Source organism: Homarus americanus, unplaced genomic scaffold, assembly GCF_018991925.1.
Source record: "Homarus americanus isolate GMGI-L3 unplaced genomic scaffold, GMGI_Hamer_2.0 scaffold25727, whole genome shotgun sequence".
NCBI classification, from domain to species: Eukaryota; Metazoa; Arthropoda; class Malacostraca; order Decapoda; family Nephropidae; genus Homarus; species Homarus americanus.
The window spans coordinates 57,096-70,234 of record NW_024737110.1 but is presented as its reverse complement, the minus strand read 5'-3'; the positions used below and the strand labels follow the sequence as shown (position 1 = coordinate 70,234).

Sequence of the window (13,139 nt, the reverse complement as noted above, 5' to 3'; positions counted from 1 at the left end):
CAAATTTGTGTTGATTTTGGTGTTACGGAAATTAAATATTAATGGACTTTTACAGGTTACCTTGATAAAGCATTCTCACAGTGTGTTGCTTTGAGTAAGATCTCGAGGAAGAGCAGTAAAGGTCCACCTCCTGAAGTGCCGCCTCGAGTGCCGGCTGCAGAGGTCAATGGCACTGCCCATATACAGGATAGAATGCTTGAGTGTGCCAGACTTGTAGCAGAATGGCACTTAATGAGAGGGTCACCTATAGTTGCTGCCTGTGCCTTATTGGCTGTTGATGACATTAAGGTAATGTATTTTACCTGATGATTAGACACCCTAGTTTATTTTACCTGATGATTAGACACCCTAGTTTATTTTACCTGATGATTAAAATAACACCCTAATACTAACCTAACCTAATCCTAACCTAATGTAACCCTAACTTAACGTAACCCCATCTTACATACAGGGAGCTCTGTCAATGTTACTCCGAGGACATGAACTGGAGATAGCGGTGGCAGTAGGCAGGTTACTGGGGTCACACTCTGACGCCTCCTCCTACCTGTGTGAGACTGACTCAGCCCAGATCAGAGGTGTGGTGGAGACAGCCTTAAGGTACCTCACCTACAGGGCTGTGAGACTGTCTCTCTGGGAACTGGCTATTGACCTGACCAAAACTTTACCTGAGGTGAGTTGATGTTTGATACTGTTGTTTAGGTATACTGTATACCTACACTGTATAGGTATATTGTTTGTATACCTACACTGTCTAGGTATACTGAACTCATTCCTCTGGGTCAATTCTCCTGTTCTTGTACAACAGTTCAACAACTCCCACAATATCTGGTTGGTGTTCCTTCAGTAGTGTTTCAAACTCTTCTCTCTTATCAAGGAACGTGTCAGTATTAGTGTACATGACATTCTCAGAAGCTGCAGCATTTACTAAGTACACTGTATTTTGCAGGGTGTGGTTAGAAATGTCAGTGTTTACACGGCGCTCGCCTCCACCCGGCTGATAGGCGGAGCTGGTGCCGCCTCCCGGGTGGGGGGTAGAGCGGGTGAAGGGTGCACTGCTGCCCCCTGGCCCTGTGTCGGCACACTTGCTTCCACTGCCCTCCCCCTGAGTATAACCCATGTACACCCGTCCCTGTTCCTCCTTGACTCTTCCCTCCTCTGCTTCAAGTCCTGCAGGAGCTTCTTGTGCTGTTCCCTCTGTATTACTGTGCGGTCTGGGTGAATGAATACACTCTGAGAAGCCTCGCTCCTTGCTCAGTTTTTTGCCTGCCGAATACTTGCACTAGTAGGTAGTAGGCAGGTACCAAACAGGGAGGTACTGGGAAGATATTGGAAGCATAATGTGTTGTCTAATGGTTGACTCTGCTGCTGCCATATGTGACCAAGTCCCAGGTTGATGATCTGACCTTCTGCCTCATTTACACACAGGGTCTCAATTGTTTCCCTGACAACACAACACGACACGACACAACATACATATATTGTTTCTCACTATTGATTTTTTCATTTTTGCATTTCTTTATGATTCTTCTGTTTTTCTTCTCCTTGTTCAGTTCACCTCGGCAATTTGTCAGTATTTATTTTATTTATGTACAATGAAAGACAAAAGTCATGTCGTGAAATTTGGTGAAAACATATTCCGACGGGGTAGAGTTTTGATGCGCTCTGCCTTGTGGTAGGGCTCTAATAATGTTTCACGAGTTATATTTAATCTTCGAACAAAGCCGCGACGTGACCTTTGTGTTTGATTGTACGCTGCATTTTGCTGTGAATGATGGATTATGCTCCCACTCAGTCCTTTAGAAACACAGAGGAAATACTTCTTTGGGGCGGTAATGGAATACCTTTCACGATAGCCGAACTTGTTGATTATTTTAACTTTTATTTTATTTTTCTTTCTTTTCCTGTGATTGGTGTATTGTTAGAAAATATATTTCTTTACTATAATAATCCAGAAGATAGTCATTACTGAAGGTGTGTGTTACAGTCAAGACTGGTATTTTCCACGACCGTTGAGCTGTGGGGGATTAGTGGTCTCATGTTACTGACCTGATAGAATGTCAGGTCACCTCTCTTGGCCAGGGTATTAGTGGTCTCATATTACTGACCTGATAGAATGTCAGGTCACCTCTCTTGGCCAGGGTATTAGTGGTCTCATATTGCTGACCTGATAGAATGTCAGGTCACCTCTCTTGGCCAGGGCATTAGTGGTCTCATATTACTGACCTGATAGAATGTCAGGTCACCTCTCTTGGCCAGGGTATTAGTGGTCTCATATTACTGACCTGATAGAATGTCAGGTCACCTCTCTTGGCCAGGGGATTAGTGGTCTCATATTACTGACCTGATAGAATGTCAGGTCACCTCTCTTGGCCAGGGGATTAGTGGGTCTCATGACCTGAAGATCTCTTGAATAAACACGAAAGCTTAAGTATTTTTAGGGAGATTGTGAGAAGTATAAGTATAAATGATGAGAGATAGAGTGAGAAATGTGTGGATGATGAGAGATAGAGTGAGAAAGGTGTGTTGCCAAGTGCTCCTCAACAGGTAATATTTCATTCATTACCACACAGTCACACACAGATGTACCATACAGTAACACCCTCACTCCTTATGTGTGTGTGTGTGTGTGTGTGTGTGTGTGTGTGTGTGTGGCAGTCAAACCTTTATGTGGGTGAAGGTGGTATGGTCGTTAGGTCAGTTTCCCCTCCTCTCCTCTCTCCTCACTCAAACATGGCTAATTATGATAGAGAGATGAATTTGATACCATAATGACCCTTAATAAATTCTCCACCACACAGGGAACAGATCGACTTATACTACAAACTGAAGTATTATTGTCGTTCACCGGCCGAGCTGACGAGAGAGAGAGCCTATACGCCTATGCTGGCTTCCCTTCCTCGGCCGAGTGCTCCCAGAAGGCTGTCGGCCCCGTCCTAGACCAAGTGCTTTACCTTCTCTTGTCCGCTCAGCCCCACAAGGGTCTGACTATGGGGCTAGAGTTCCTACAAGGTTTGAGTTATGTTCTTTTGGTAGACCTTTTAGAGAGAATATATTTGATAACCTAACCTAACCATGAAATAAGCTTAGTACCAGATAAAATAAGCTTTCAAACCTTAATCTAACCCTCAAATAAGCTGAAAAACCTAAACTAACCCTCAAATAAGCTTAAAAACCTAACCTAACCCTCAAACAAGCTTAAAAACCTAACCTAACCCTCAAATAAGCTTTCAAACCTTAATCTAACCCTCAAATAAGCTTTCAAACCTTAACCTAACCCTCAAATAAGCTTTCAAACCTTAACCCTCAAATAAACTTTCAAACCTTAACCCTCAAATAAGCTTAACTACCCCACAGAACAAATCATCGGTGAGAATCTGGACCAATCAAGCGTCTGGTACGTGCTGCGTCTGGTTCAGGCCGTCCCGTTGACACAAACCGATGGCAAATGGGTGATCCGCGGCGACCAACGAGGCGGCTTGTTAGCACTGTCAGCTTACCTCGGAGCAGTGAGGGCGGCTGTGCTTAACTACACCTCTGTCGTACCGCACCTCTTGAGTCATGCAAGGTGTGGTGTAGAGTCAGTTATTGAGTCATGTGTGGAGTCAATTATTAAGTCATGTGTAGAGTCCGTTATTGAATCATGTGGAGAGTTTAGTGTGGTGTAGAGTCAGTTATTGAGTCATGTGTAGAGTCAGTTAATGAGTCAGGTGTAGAGTCAGTTAATGAGTCAGGTGTAGAATCAGTTATTGAATCATGTGTAGAGTCAGTTATTGAATCATGTGTACAGTCAGTTAGGTTAGGTCAGGTTACATAGACAGTCTAATCATCAATAACTACAGAAGAATCCCAGTTATCCAACTAACCGGTAACTGGTAGACCCATCAGCTAAAATCCTAAGGTTGAATACAGGTCATTACAGGGTTAAGTTACCATATTTATTGTTATTATAAACTATATAATCAACACATAATTCCTTCCACTCTCACACCATCATCTGGGTTACCACAACACAGGTCAGACAGTCAACCAGCTGGTCTGTACTGCGTGTGTGTTGTCAGGTCACGTCGGGGGGGGAAGCGCACAGGTCAGACAGTCAACCAGTTGGTCTGTACTGCGTGTGTGTTGTATCGAGTCACGTCGAGCGCACAGGTCAGACAGTCAACCAGCTGGTCTGTACTGCGTGTGTGTTGTCAGGTCACGTCGAGAAGCGCTGGGTCGAACCGTCAAGCTGGTCTGTACTGTGTGTGTTGTCACGTCGTCCGAGAGCGGCGGCCACACTGTTATGACGGTGTTGCCGGGTAATGCATTTGGGAGGCTAATTTGGTTTGGTTTTGAGGTGGAGAGGGAAAATATGGGGGTTGTTTACTAAAGGTGGCGGTGATTTAGTCTATTTTCGACAGTTCACGATGTATTACTACCTTACCTTATAGACGTAGAGGTCGGGTGACACGTTTTAACACATTACTGATGGCTGACAGGCGCGGTGGCCCGGCCGGTGGACAGTTGACCTGATAGTCATGTGGCCTGATTGAAACTTCCACCTCAACCGTCGTCAGTGGAGGAGATACAATATGTGGGTGTTTGACCTCTTGTATACTTGTGCTGTAGTGGAGTGGACAAATGGTCTAAGTATGGCAAAATGAATAAGAAACCTGATGTACCGAGTAATGAGATTATTGAAGCGTACCAGTTCTGCTAAACAACACTCACAGACCATCATTGTTCTAGTAAATCACAGTTCAACAGATAAAACACACTAAATCTAGCTCTATTTTCAACTACGGGGACATTTTATTTAACTCTGGCATATCGTAAGTAAATGCCAATAAATCTGTGGAAATTTCTCAAGTCAAATTAGCAGCTCGCATAAAACCTATCGACCATCTGCCTGAGCTTGTGAAAGATATCTCTACAGAGGACAAAATGAACGACACTTATCATCAAACTACTACGACTCCTTAAACTAAATGAACCATGCAGTGATATTGGTCTTTAATAATTGATGAAGGTGTATTATTGTTCAGTATCCCAGCTGTGAGAAGAAAGAATTATCACATCATTCTTGGCCTTGATAGAACTGGACAAAGCCTCTGTCTAATTGGTCTCAACGGCCTTACTTGACTTCTTAAAAACATATCTCAAACTGGACGTCCAAAAATCTACTGGCTTGGCAACTGATGGATGCAGCACCATGTCAGGGGGCAAATAATTCTGTCATATCAAGATTTCATGAAATAAACCCACATGTGACATAAAGATATTTTATACACAGCATGAACACTGCCAACACAAGTATGCAAATTAGCGAGTAATATGTACGATGTGAATATTTCCCACTTCTGTTATGCTTCTGTCTGTCCTCTTGAACGTAATACATAATATAAAGCTGGTTGGGGGCGAGTTTTGGGGAAGGAGGTGACCATTTTGGGGTGTGATGAGGCGAGAATGCAGTCCACGACCTGGCAACCCTGCTTATGACACACACACACACACACACACACACACACACACTTTATAGTTATGTATTATATATTTTCTTTATATATAAGCCACATCATTTATATAGAGTTTAATAAGTGTTAAATAAGTCTGTTTTTCTGAGATATTTTCTAGTAAATGGATAAACAGTTTATCCGGCACCTCTCAGTACCCGTAGGTGCCGGATAACATGGATACTACTGTGGATAAATAGACAAATTGATAGACTTATGTGAATATTTTATTGTTATTGTAGTAATATCTCCGTTACCCAGAATCCCTCAAACCCGGAACTCTCTGACGGCCGGAAATTAAATTTTCTCGGAGAATCGTTCCCAGAGACGGAATTGTTCGGAAGATTCTGGCTCTGGGAACGATTTTCCGAGGGCCACATTTTCCGGAAAATTCCGAAAAAATTTCCCCAATACCCGGGGATGGGGGAGTTTTTTCCGGGTTTGAAAGATTCGTCTGGTTACCTGGAAATGTCTCATTGTCGGAAGAGTTCTGTACCAATTGTTGTGTCTAACGGGGATATTATTATTATTATTATTGTTGTTATTATTATTATTAGTAGTATTACAATATTATTATTATTATTATTATTATTATTATTATTGTCATTGTTATTATTGTTGTTATTGTTATTATTGTTGTTATTATTGTTATTGTTATTATTGTTGTTATTGTTGTTATCATTACATATTACAGTTACATCTTGGAGAAACACAGACCAACAGGTTACGACTTCTTGGGTGATCAACACATACCAAAGGCTAAGGCCAGGTGAGTGTATGGCTGACAGCTGTTATGTACAGTCAGTTCTGCTATAACGCGATAGTTGTGTTCTTGTAAAACATCGTGTTATAGAAATTCGCATAATAGAAATAACAGGGCTTATGGAGAAAATAGGGTTAGGTGCAGATTACTCGAAATCGAAAAAAATTTAGTAGTTAGCCTAACACAAAGGATAGCACAGTCTAAATAAATGTTACATTAATATCTAATAATGAAATCATACAGTAAATGTAACACTTTACTTGATGGGGGAGAAGGGTGATTTTGAGGTTGATAACATCGAGCTTCTCTTCAAGGGTTATAGCCTTTCTTTTACGATCATCACCGGTAACGCGATCACCAGAACACTTCTTGGAGATATTCTTCTTTACCATATTCACAGTTAATACCACAAAATTGGAGAAATAGTAAGCAAAAATCGCGTTACAGCAAACAAGCGTTCGCATTATACAAATATCGTTCCTCTATTCATAAATCGCGTTAGAGCCAATTCGCATTGTCAAAACACGCGTTATAGCAGAACTCACTGTATGGCTGACAGTTATTATGTATGGCTGACAACAGTTGTTATGAATGGCTGGTCGTGTTAGACAGGTGTACAGTCAACCCTCGCTTTACGCTGTCCCACTTTACGCGTTTCCACATTTATGCGGTACCCTGCCGAACACGGAATGCTCACTTTCCGCAGTGTGTGTACCCTTTTACGCGGAGAGCGAAGCGAGCAGGGTGCACACAAGGTCGCCCAGTCATCAAAACATTACCAAGTTCTTCACCCGCCACCCACCACAGCCGGCCCAAGTCAGTGATATTGATAATTATAGTGAGGATATGGACTTATATGGACTTTGAGGGGTTTGACAAAGAGGCCCTGCAAGCCTCTGTGGTGGATAGTGATACAATTGATACAAGTGACACAGGTGAGGGCCAATAATCTACCCTCTGCCTCGGAACCAACCCCCTATCCCTGTGTGCCCAGCCATCTCTTCTACTAACGTAAGTGTTAAAAAACCTAATATTATTGATATTTCTCTTAATTATTAATTGTGTGTGCATACCATCATAAAATTAAGAAGTTATTTTTACTACAACGTAGGTATTGTGTCGGAAAAAGTGGAGTTTGGGGGTTGGCCCGGTCTCTATTTCAATTAAACCCATATGTTATGTTGTTCACTTTACGCGTTTCTCACTTTACGCGGGCCGCCGTGGGTTCAATTGACCGCGTAAAGTGAGGGTTCACTGTATAGTACATAATATCTGAGAAACTTAACTGGAGAAACCACATACAAGCCATTCACTGTAAATTCAATAAACAGTGCGGTATCATGTATCACATTCGACAGTCACTCACTCTCACAGCAATGAAAAAAATCTATCATGATCTTGTTTACCAACACCTGATACACTGTCACACACTATGGGGCCTCTGGCTCTTCAAAAACACAATCTCTGGTTACTGCACAAAAGAGAGTTGTACGGACAATGACCTACTTGAAAAAAACATCACACAAACGAGAAATTTGAAAGATTTAAGATGTTAAAATTCGAGGATATTAACACCTACTGCTGTGCCCTCTTTGTTTACAAATCTGTGACTCACTTGCTTGACAATAATTATTTCCAGTTCCGTAATAATCAGAGATACAACTTAAGGCCCCCAGAGCTACTAAGACCACCCCCCATGTGCTCCTCTCAGTCCCAGACCTCCATAAAATATCCCAGTGTGAAGGTGTGGAACAACTGACCCATCCCAGCAAAGACTCCGCTCCCTTCCTTTAAATCATCTCTTAAAAAAATAAATAAGTAATTACCATTGCAGTGCACATAATTGCCAACTAGACATTATCCTGACAGCTCTGTCCTCTTGTTCCACCTTATTACTGTACAACCCAGGTTGTACTGCTCCCCCATTATACTTATGTTTTCAATTCCACTGTAATTTATATGTATATGTGTATGTGTGTGTGTGTGTATGTGTATCTATATGTATGTATATATGTATGTGTATATGTACGTATATATATAAAAAATAATAATAAATATATAAATAAAAATAATAAATGTAATAAATAAATAAATAATGAAGTGATAACTGTGGTAACATGTTGTTATTACCACCATACTACTGTACTATTGATACTGAATGTTACATAATACTTCCTTGAGATAAATGTATAGTATATATCAGGTGCAGCTCAGGTTCTCAACTGGCTCAGCCATGTTAATATTATCCACTCTGTATCTGTGTTTTTCTGGCTAAATAAACTGTTTCAATTCAATTCAACTGTCAACAGGTGGGAGGAAGGTGTTCATGACTGGGGTGTGAGCCAGGAGCCACCAGTGCTGTGGGCCGATGTTGGTGTAACCTGTGTCATTGGCTCTCATTTGCCTCGACATTCTGACTCACAGATATGTTGCATCACTAACCACATGATTAAGGTGAGTTGTGTGGTATGTGGTATGTGGGGTGTAATTTTGCCACACAGCAGCTAGTTTATTGTGTACCCCATACTTATCCGATGAGCACAAAAGGTATTACAGAATCAGGGATGGAACCAGACGTTGAAATATTATATTAAGGAGGTGGTTTATCAGGCAGTGGGGGGGGGAGTATAGTGATCCCATATAACTGGGGGGGTGCTGTAAGACCCTACCCCACCCCACACACACACACAGGCAAATATTTTTAAATTGTTGCACCTTTATCGACTGGACGTTAGGACAAACTCCATGGTTGGGGATGCAAAGTTTGTCCCCATGTTTTGTGTGATGATCTGGTGCTAAATAAGTCGATTTGAGTTTCATTCTTTCTCTCAACATGTACACAATATGAGGGGATCCCTACACATGAACCACTCGGCGGTCGACGAAGTTAAGAAGAAAACCCAGAAATTCAAGATATGGGTTGTGATTAATGTCACGAAATCGTCATCTGTACCTGTAACAAGTGGGGTACCGCAGGGTAGTGTATTGGGCCCGCTGTTGTTTGTTTGTTTCATAAATGATATGCCTGACGTTGTACACTCCTCCATACAAATGTTTGCCGATGACGCCAAGTTATTTCGGGAAATTAAGAACCAAGCGGACTGTGAAGAACTGCAGAAGGACCTCTGTGGGCTCCAGGAATGGTCGAAGAAATGGCTGCTGAGATTCAATGTCACAAAAAGTGTAAGAGGATGCACCTGGGGCGTACCAACGGTAAGGAGGCGTATCATATGTTCCAACGGGATGAAGAAACTGCACTAGTTGAGACTGAATGTGAGAAGGACCTAAGTGTGTATGTTGACAATGAGCTGAAGTTCTCGGGCCATTGCGAGAAGAAGGTAAATCAGGCAAATAAATTATTGGGTCTTATAAGAAGGTCGTTCAGATATCTAGACGGTCCGTCCCTCGTAACAATCTTCAGGAGTGAAGTGCTACCCCGTCTGATCCCCGAGATATGCTAGGGACTGTCAGTTGATTGAAAATGTTCAAAGGAGGGTCACCAGACTGGTGCCTGCACTTCGGCACCTCAATTACCCTGAGAGATTGGAGCGCCTGAACTTACCTAGCTTATACTATAGATGGGCAAGGGGGGGACCTAGTTGAGGTGTATAAGCATCTCGAGGGGCACTACTCAGTTGAGTGTCCTTACCTAGAGCTGGCGGACGCTCGCCCCACAAGGGGTCACAGCTCGAGGTTAAAGAAGCCGCAAGTCCAGAAAACTGTGAGGGCAAACTTTTTCTGAGTGAGAGTTGTGAACTGTTGGGCCAATCCTACCAGAGAGTGTTGTGACGGCACCGAGTGTGAGCTGTTTCAAGACCAGACTTGACCAACACTGGAGCTGGTGCATACCCAGTACTTCCCAACAGTGCATAACGGAGTGCCAGTACATGCCCAGTACTTGCCAACAGTGTGTAACAGAGAACCAGTACATGCCCAATACTTGCCAACAGTGTGTAACAGAGAACCAGTACTTGCCAACAGTGTGTAACAGAGAGCCAGTACATGCCCAGTACTTGCCAACAGTGTGTAACAGAGAACCAGTACTTGCCAACAGTGTGTAACAGAGAACCAGTACATGCCCAGTACTTGCCAACAGTGTATAACAGAGAACCAGTACATGCCAACAGTGTGTAATAGGAGAACCAGTATATGCAGTACTTGCCAACAGTGTGTAACAGAGAACCAGTACTTGCCAGCAGTGTGTAACAGAGAACCAGTATTTGCAACAGTGTGTAACAGAACCAGTACATGCCCAGTACTTGCCAACAGTGTGTAACAGAGAGCCAGTACATGCCCAGTACTTGCCAAGTGTGTAACAGAGAGCCAGTACATGCCCAGTACTTACCAACAGTATGTAACAGAGAACCAGTACATGCCCAGTACTTACCAACAGTGTATAACAGAGAGCCAGTACATGCCCAGTACTTACCAACAGTGCATGACATAGAACCAGTACATGCCCAGTACTTACCAACAGTGTATAACAGAGAGCCAGTACATGCCTAATACTTACCAACAGTGTACAACAGAGAGCCAGTACATGCCCAGTACTTTCCAACAATGTCTAACAGAGAGCCAGTACATGCCAACAGTAACAGAGAGCCAGCATATGCCCAGTACTTGCCAACAGTGTAACAGAGAACCAGCACATGCCCAGCACTTGCCAACAGTGTAATAATAGAGAGCCAGCATATGCCCAGTACTCTACTAACAGTGTAACAGAGCCAGTACATGCTTCAGCGCTTAAGCCAACAGTGTGTAACAGAGCCAGTACATGCCCAGTACTTGCCAAGCAACAGTGTGTAACAGAGAGCCAGCATGTCGTACTTGCCAACAGTGTGTAACAGAGAACCAGTACTTCAACAGTGTGTAACAGAGAGCCAGTACTTACAACAGTAAAATAGAGCCCAGTACATGCCTAGCATTTGCCAACAGTGTAACAACAGAGCATCAGTACATGCCCAGTACTTGCCAACAGTGTGTAACAGAGAGCCCAGTACATGCCCAGTACTTGCCAACAGTGTGTAACAGAGCGTCAGTACATGCCCAGTACTTGACAACAGTGTGTAACAGAGAGCCAGTACATGCCCAGTACTTGACAACAGTGTGTAACAGAGAGCCAGTACATGCCCAGTACTTGCCAACAGTGTGTAACAGAGAGCCAGTACATGCCCAGTACTTGCCAACAGTGTGTAACAGAGACGACCAACCACCCAAGCGGCTAACGAACCTATCAGTGGTGAAGAGGATAAAATTAGCAACATAAAGTAAGCTAAGGGGTGTCTAATCTTCAGGTGCTGTAATTAAATTCTTCCTAACCTTTTACTAAAGTCAATTTCGTCTTGCAGGGGCCGAGTTACTTCCTGGAGAACGGTGAATCAGTCATGGGTCAGAACGACGCCCTTATGTGGTCCAAGGTTCACCCGTACTCGCCTCTGGGCAGTGGTTACCGTCTCAACCCATTCTGAAGACTGTTTTGGCTATTTTATCCCAGCAACTAAATAATTTTGGCTATATTATCCCACAAACTAAATTATTTTGGCTATATTATCCCACAAACTAAATTATTTTGGCTATATTATCCCACAAACTAAATTATTTTGGCTATATTATCCCACAAACTAAATTATTTTGGTTATATTATCCCACAAACTAAATTATTTGGCTATATTATCCCACTAACACATTACTTAGATTATTTCCCTTTAGAGATTTGGTCTAAAATGTAACTAACTCACCAGACAGTTGTGGTGATGGACGAACCTCTCCTGTACGCAACACAACACTCAATGTTAAATAACTTTTATAATATTGTAATTTGATAATATTTTGGGGGATTAATTTAAATAATGTTTATAATATTGTAATTTGATAATATCTTCTGGGGATTAATTTTAATGTTATTTTTTTTTAGGAATGATAATTTTAGATTCTGTAATATTGTGGTGTAGTTGGGGCCAAAGGTTGTAATTTGGGGATGTTATTATTTACTCGTGTGTTCTTGATGTTGTAGTTTGGTTGTAGTTAGGTTGTGAGTTAGTATAATTGTTATAATGATTGGTTTGGCCTATGGTTATATACAGGGTGTTTCATAAGTCACACACACATGTACAGGGTGTTTCATAAGTCACACACGCACATGTACAGGGTGTTTCATAAGTCACACACACATGTACAGGGTGTTTCATAAGTCACACACACACATGTACAGGGTGTTTCATAAGTCACACACACACACACATGTACAGGGTGTTTCATAAGTCACACACACACATGTACAGGGTGTTTCATAAGTCACACACAGACACATGTACAGGGTGTTTCATAAGTCACACACACACACATGTACAGGGTGTTTCATAAATGATATACAGTAATGACTTCAACATGGTGTAGATATGACTTGTAAGTGTTAAGTAGCTACCCGAGTCATAAGTAACACCCATAGTTACTTTACTGTGTGAAGAAAACTACTTAATTTGACTTAACACTTTTATAGTTATAAGTGTGTGTACTTGATGCACTGTATCTTAGACCTTACTTAATACTTAAATTTATTCCACTTATCACTTATTGTACTGTATGGTAAAGACATCCAAGTGATGGTTCATGTGGGAGGTAGTTTTATAATTACCAGTGAAGGTCGTTAAGTGTAGCAATTACTGTTGTTTATTAGGTTAGTTAAGTTTATTACTGTACGATTTTACTGACACTCGGTACACACACACACACGCGCACACACACGTAATCAAAACAGCCAGGTATGTTAAAGAGACCACATATGTGACTTAATTTATGTAGATGACGGTATAATTCCTCAGCCATGCCTGTGTTATAGAGGCAAGTACAGCCTATAATGCCTTTACAAGTGTTCTTTGTAGTAT

General features: G+C 42.0%; 1 protein-coding gene across 2 annotated transcripts in view; it reads left to right on the top strand.

Moving 5' to 3' along the window:
• The window catches only part of LOC121873392 (WD repeat-containing protein 17-like), a gene marked incomplete at its 5' end in the record, with an annotated part of 34,854 nt that extends 22,446 nt beyond the window's left edge, over positions 1–12,408 (top strand). For both annotated transcript variants that reach the window (XM_042376935.1, XM_042376934.1), the window contains 7 exon segments: positions 56–288; positions 452–670; positions 2,799–3,009; positions 3,355–3,565; positions 6,187–6,261; positions 8,565–8,709; positions 11,604–12,408. In XM_042376935.1, the coding sequence (XP_042232869.1) occupies positions 56–288; positions 452–670; positions 2,799–3,009; positions 3,355–3,565; positions 6,187–6,261; positions 8,565–8,709; positions 11,604–11,723 (1,214 nt within the window).
• Between the last annotated feature and the right edge of the window lie 731 nt (positions 12,409–13,139).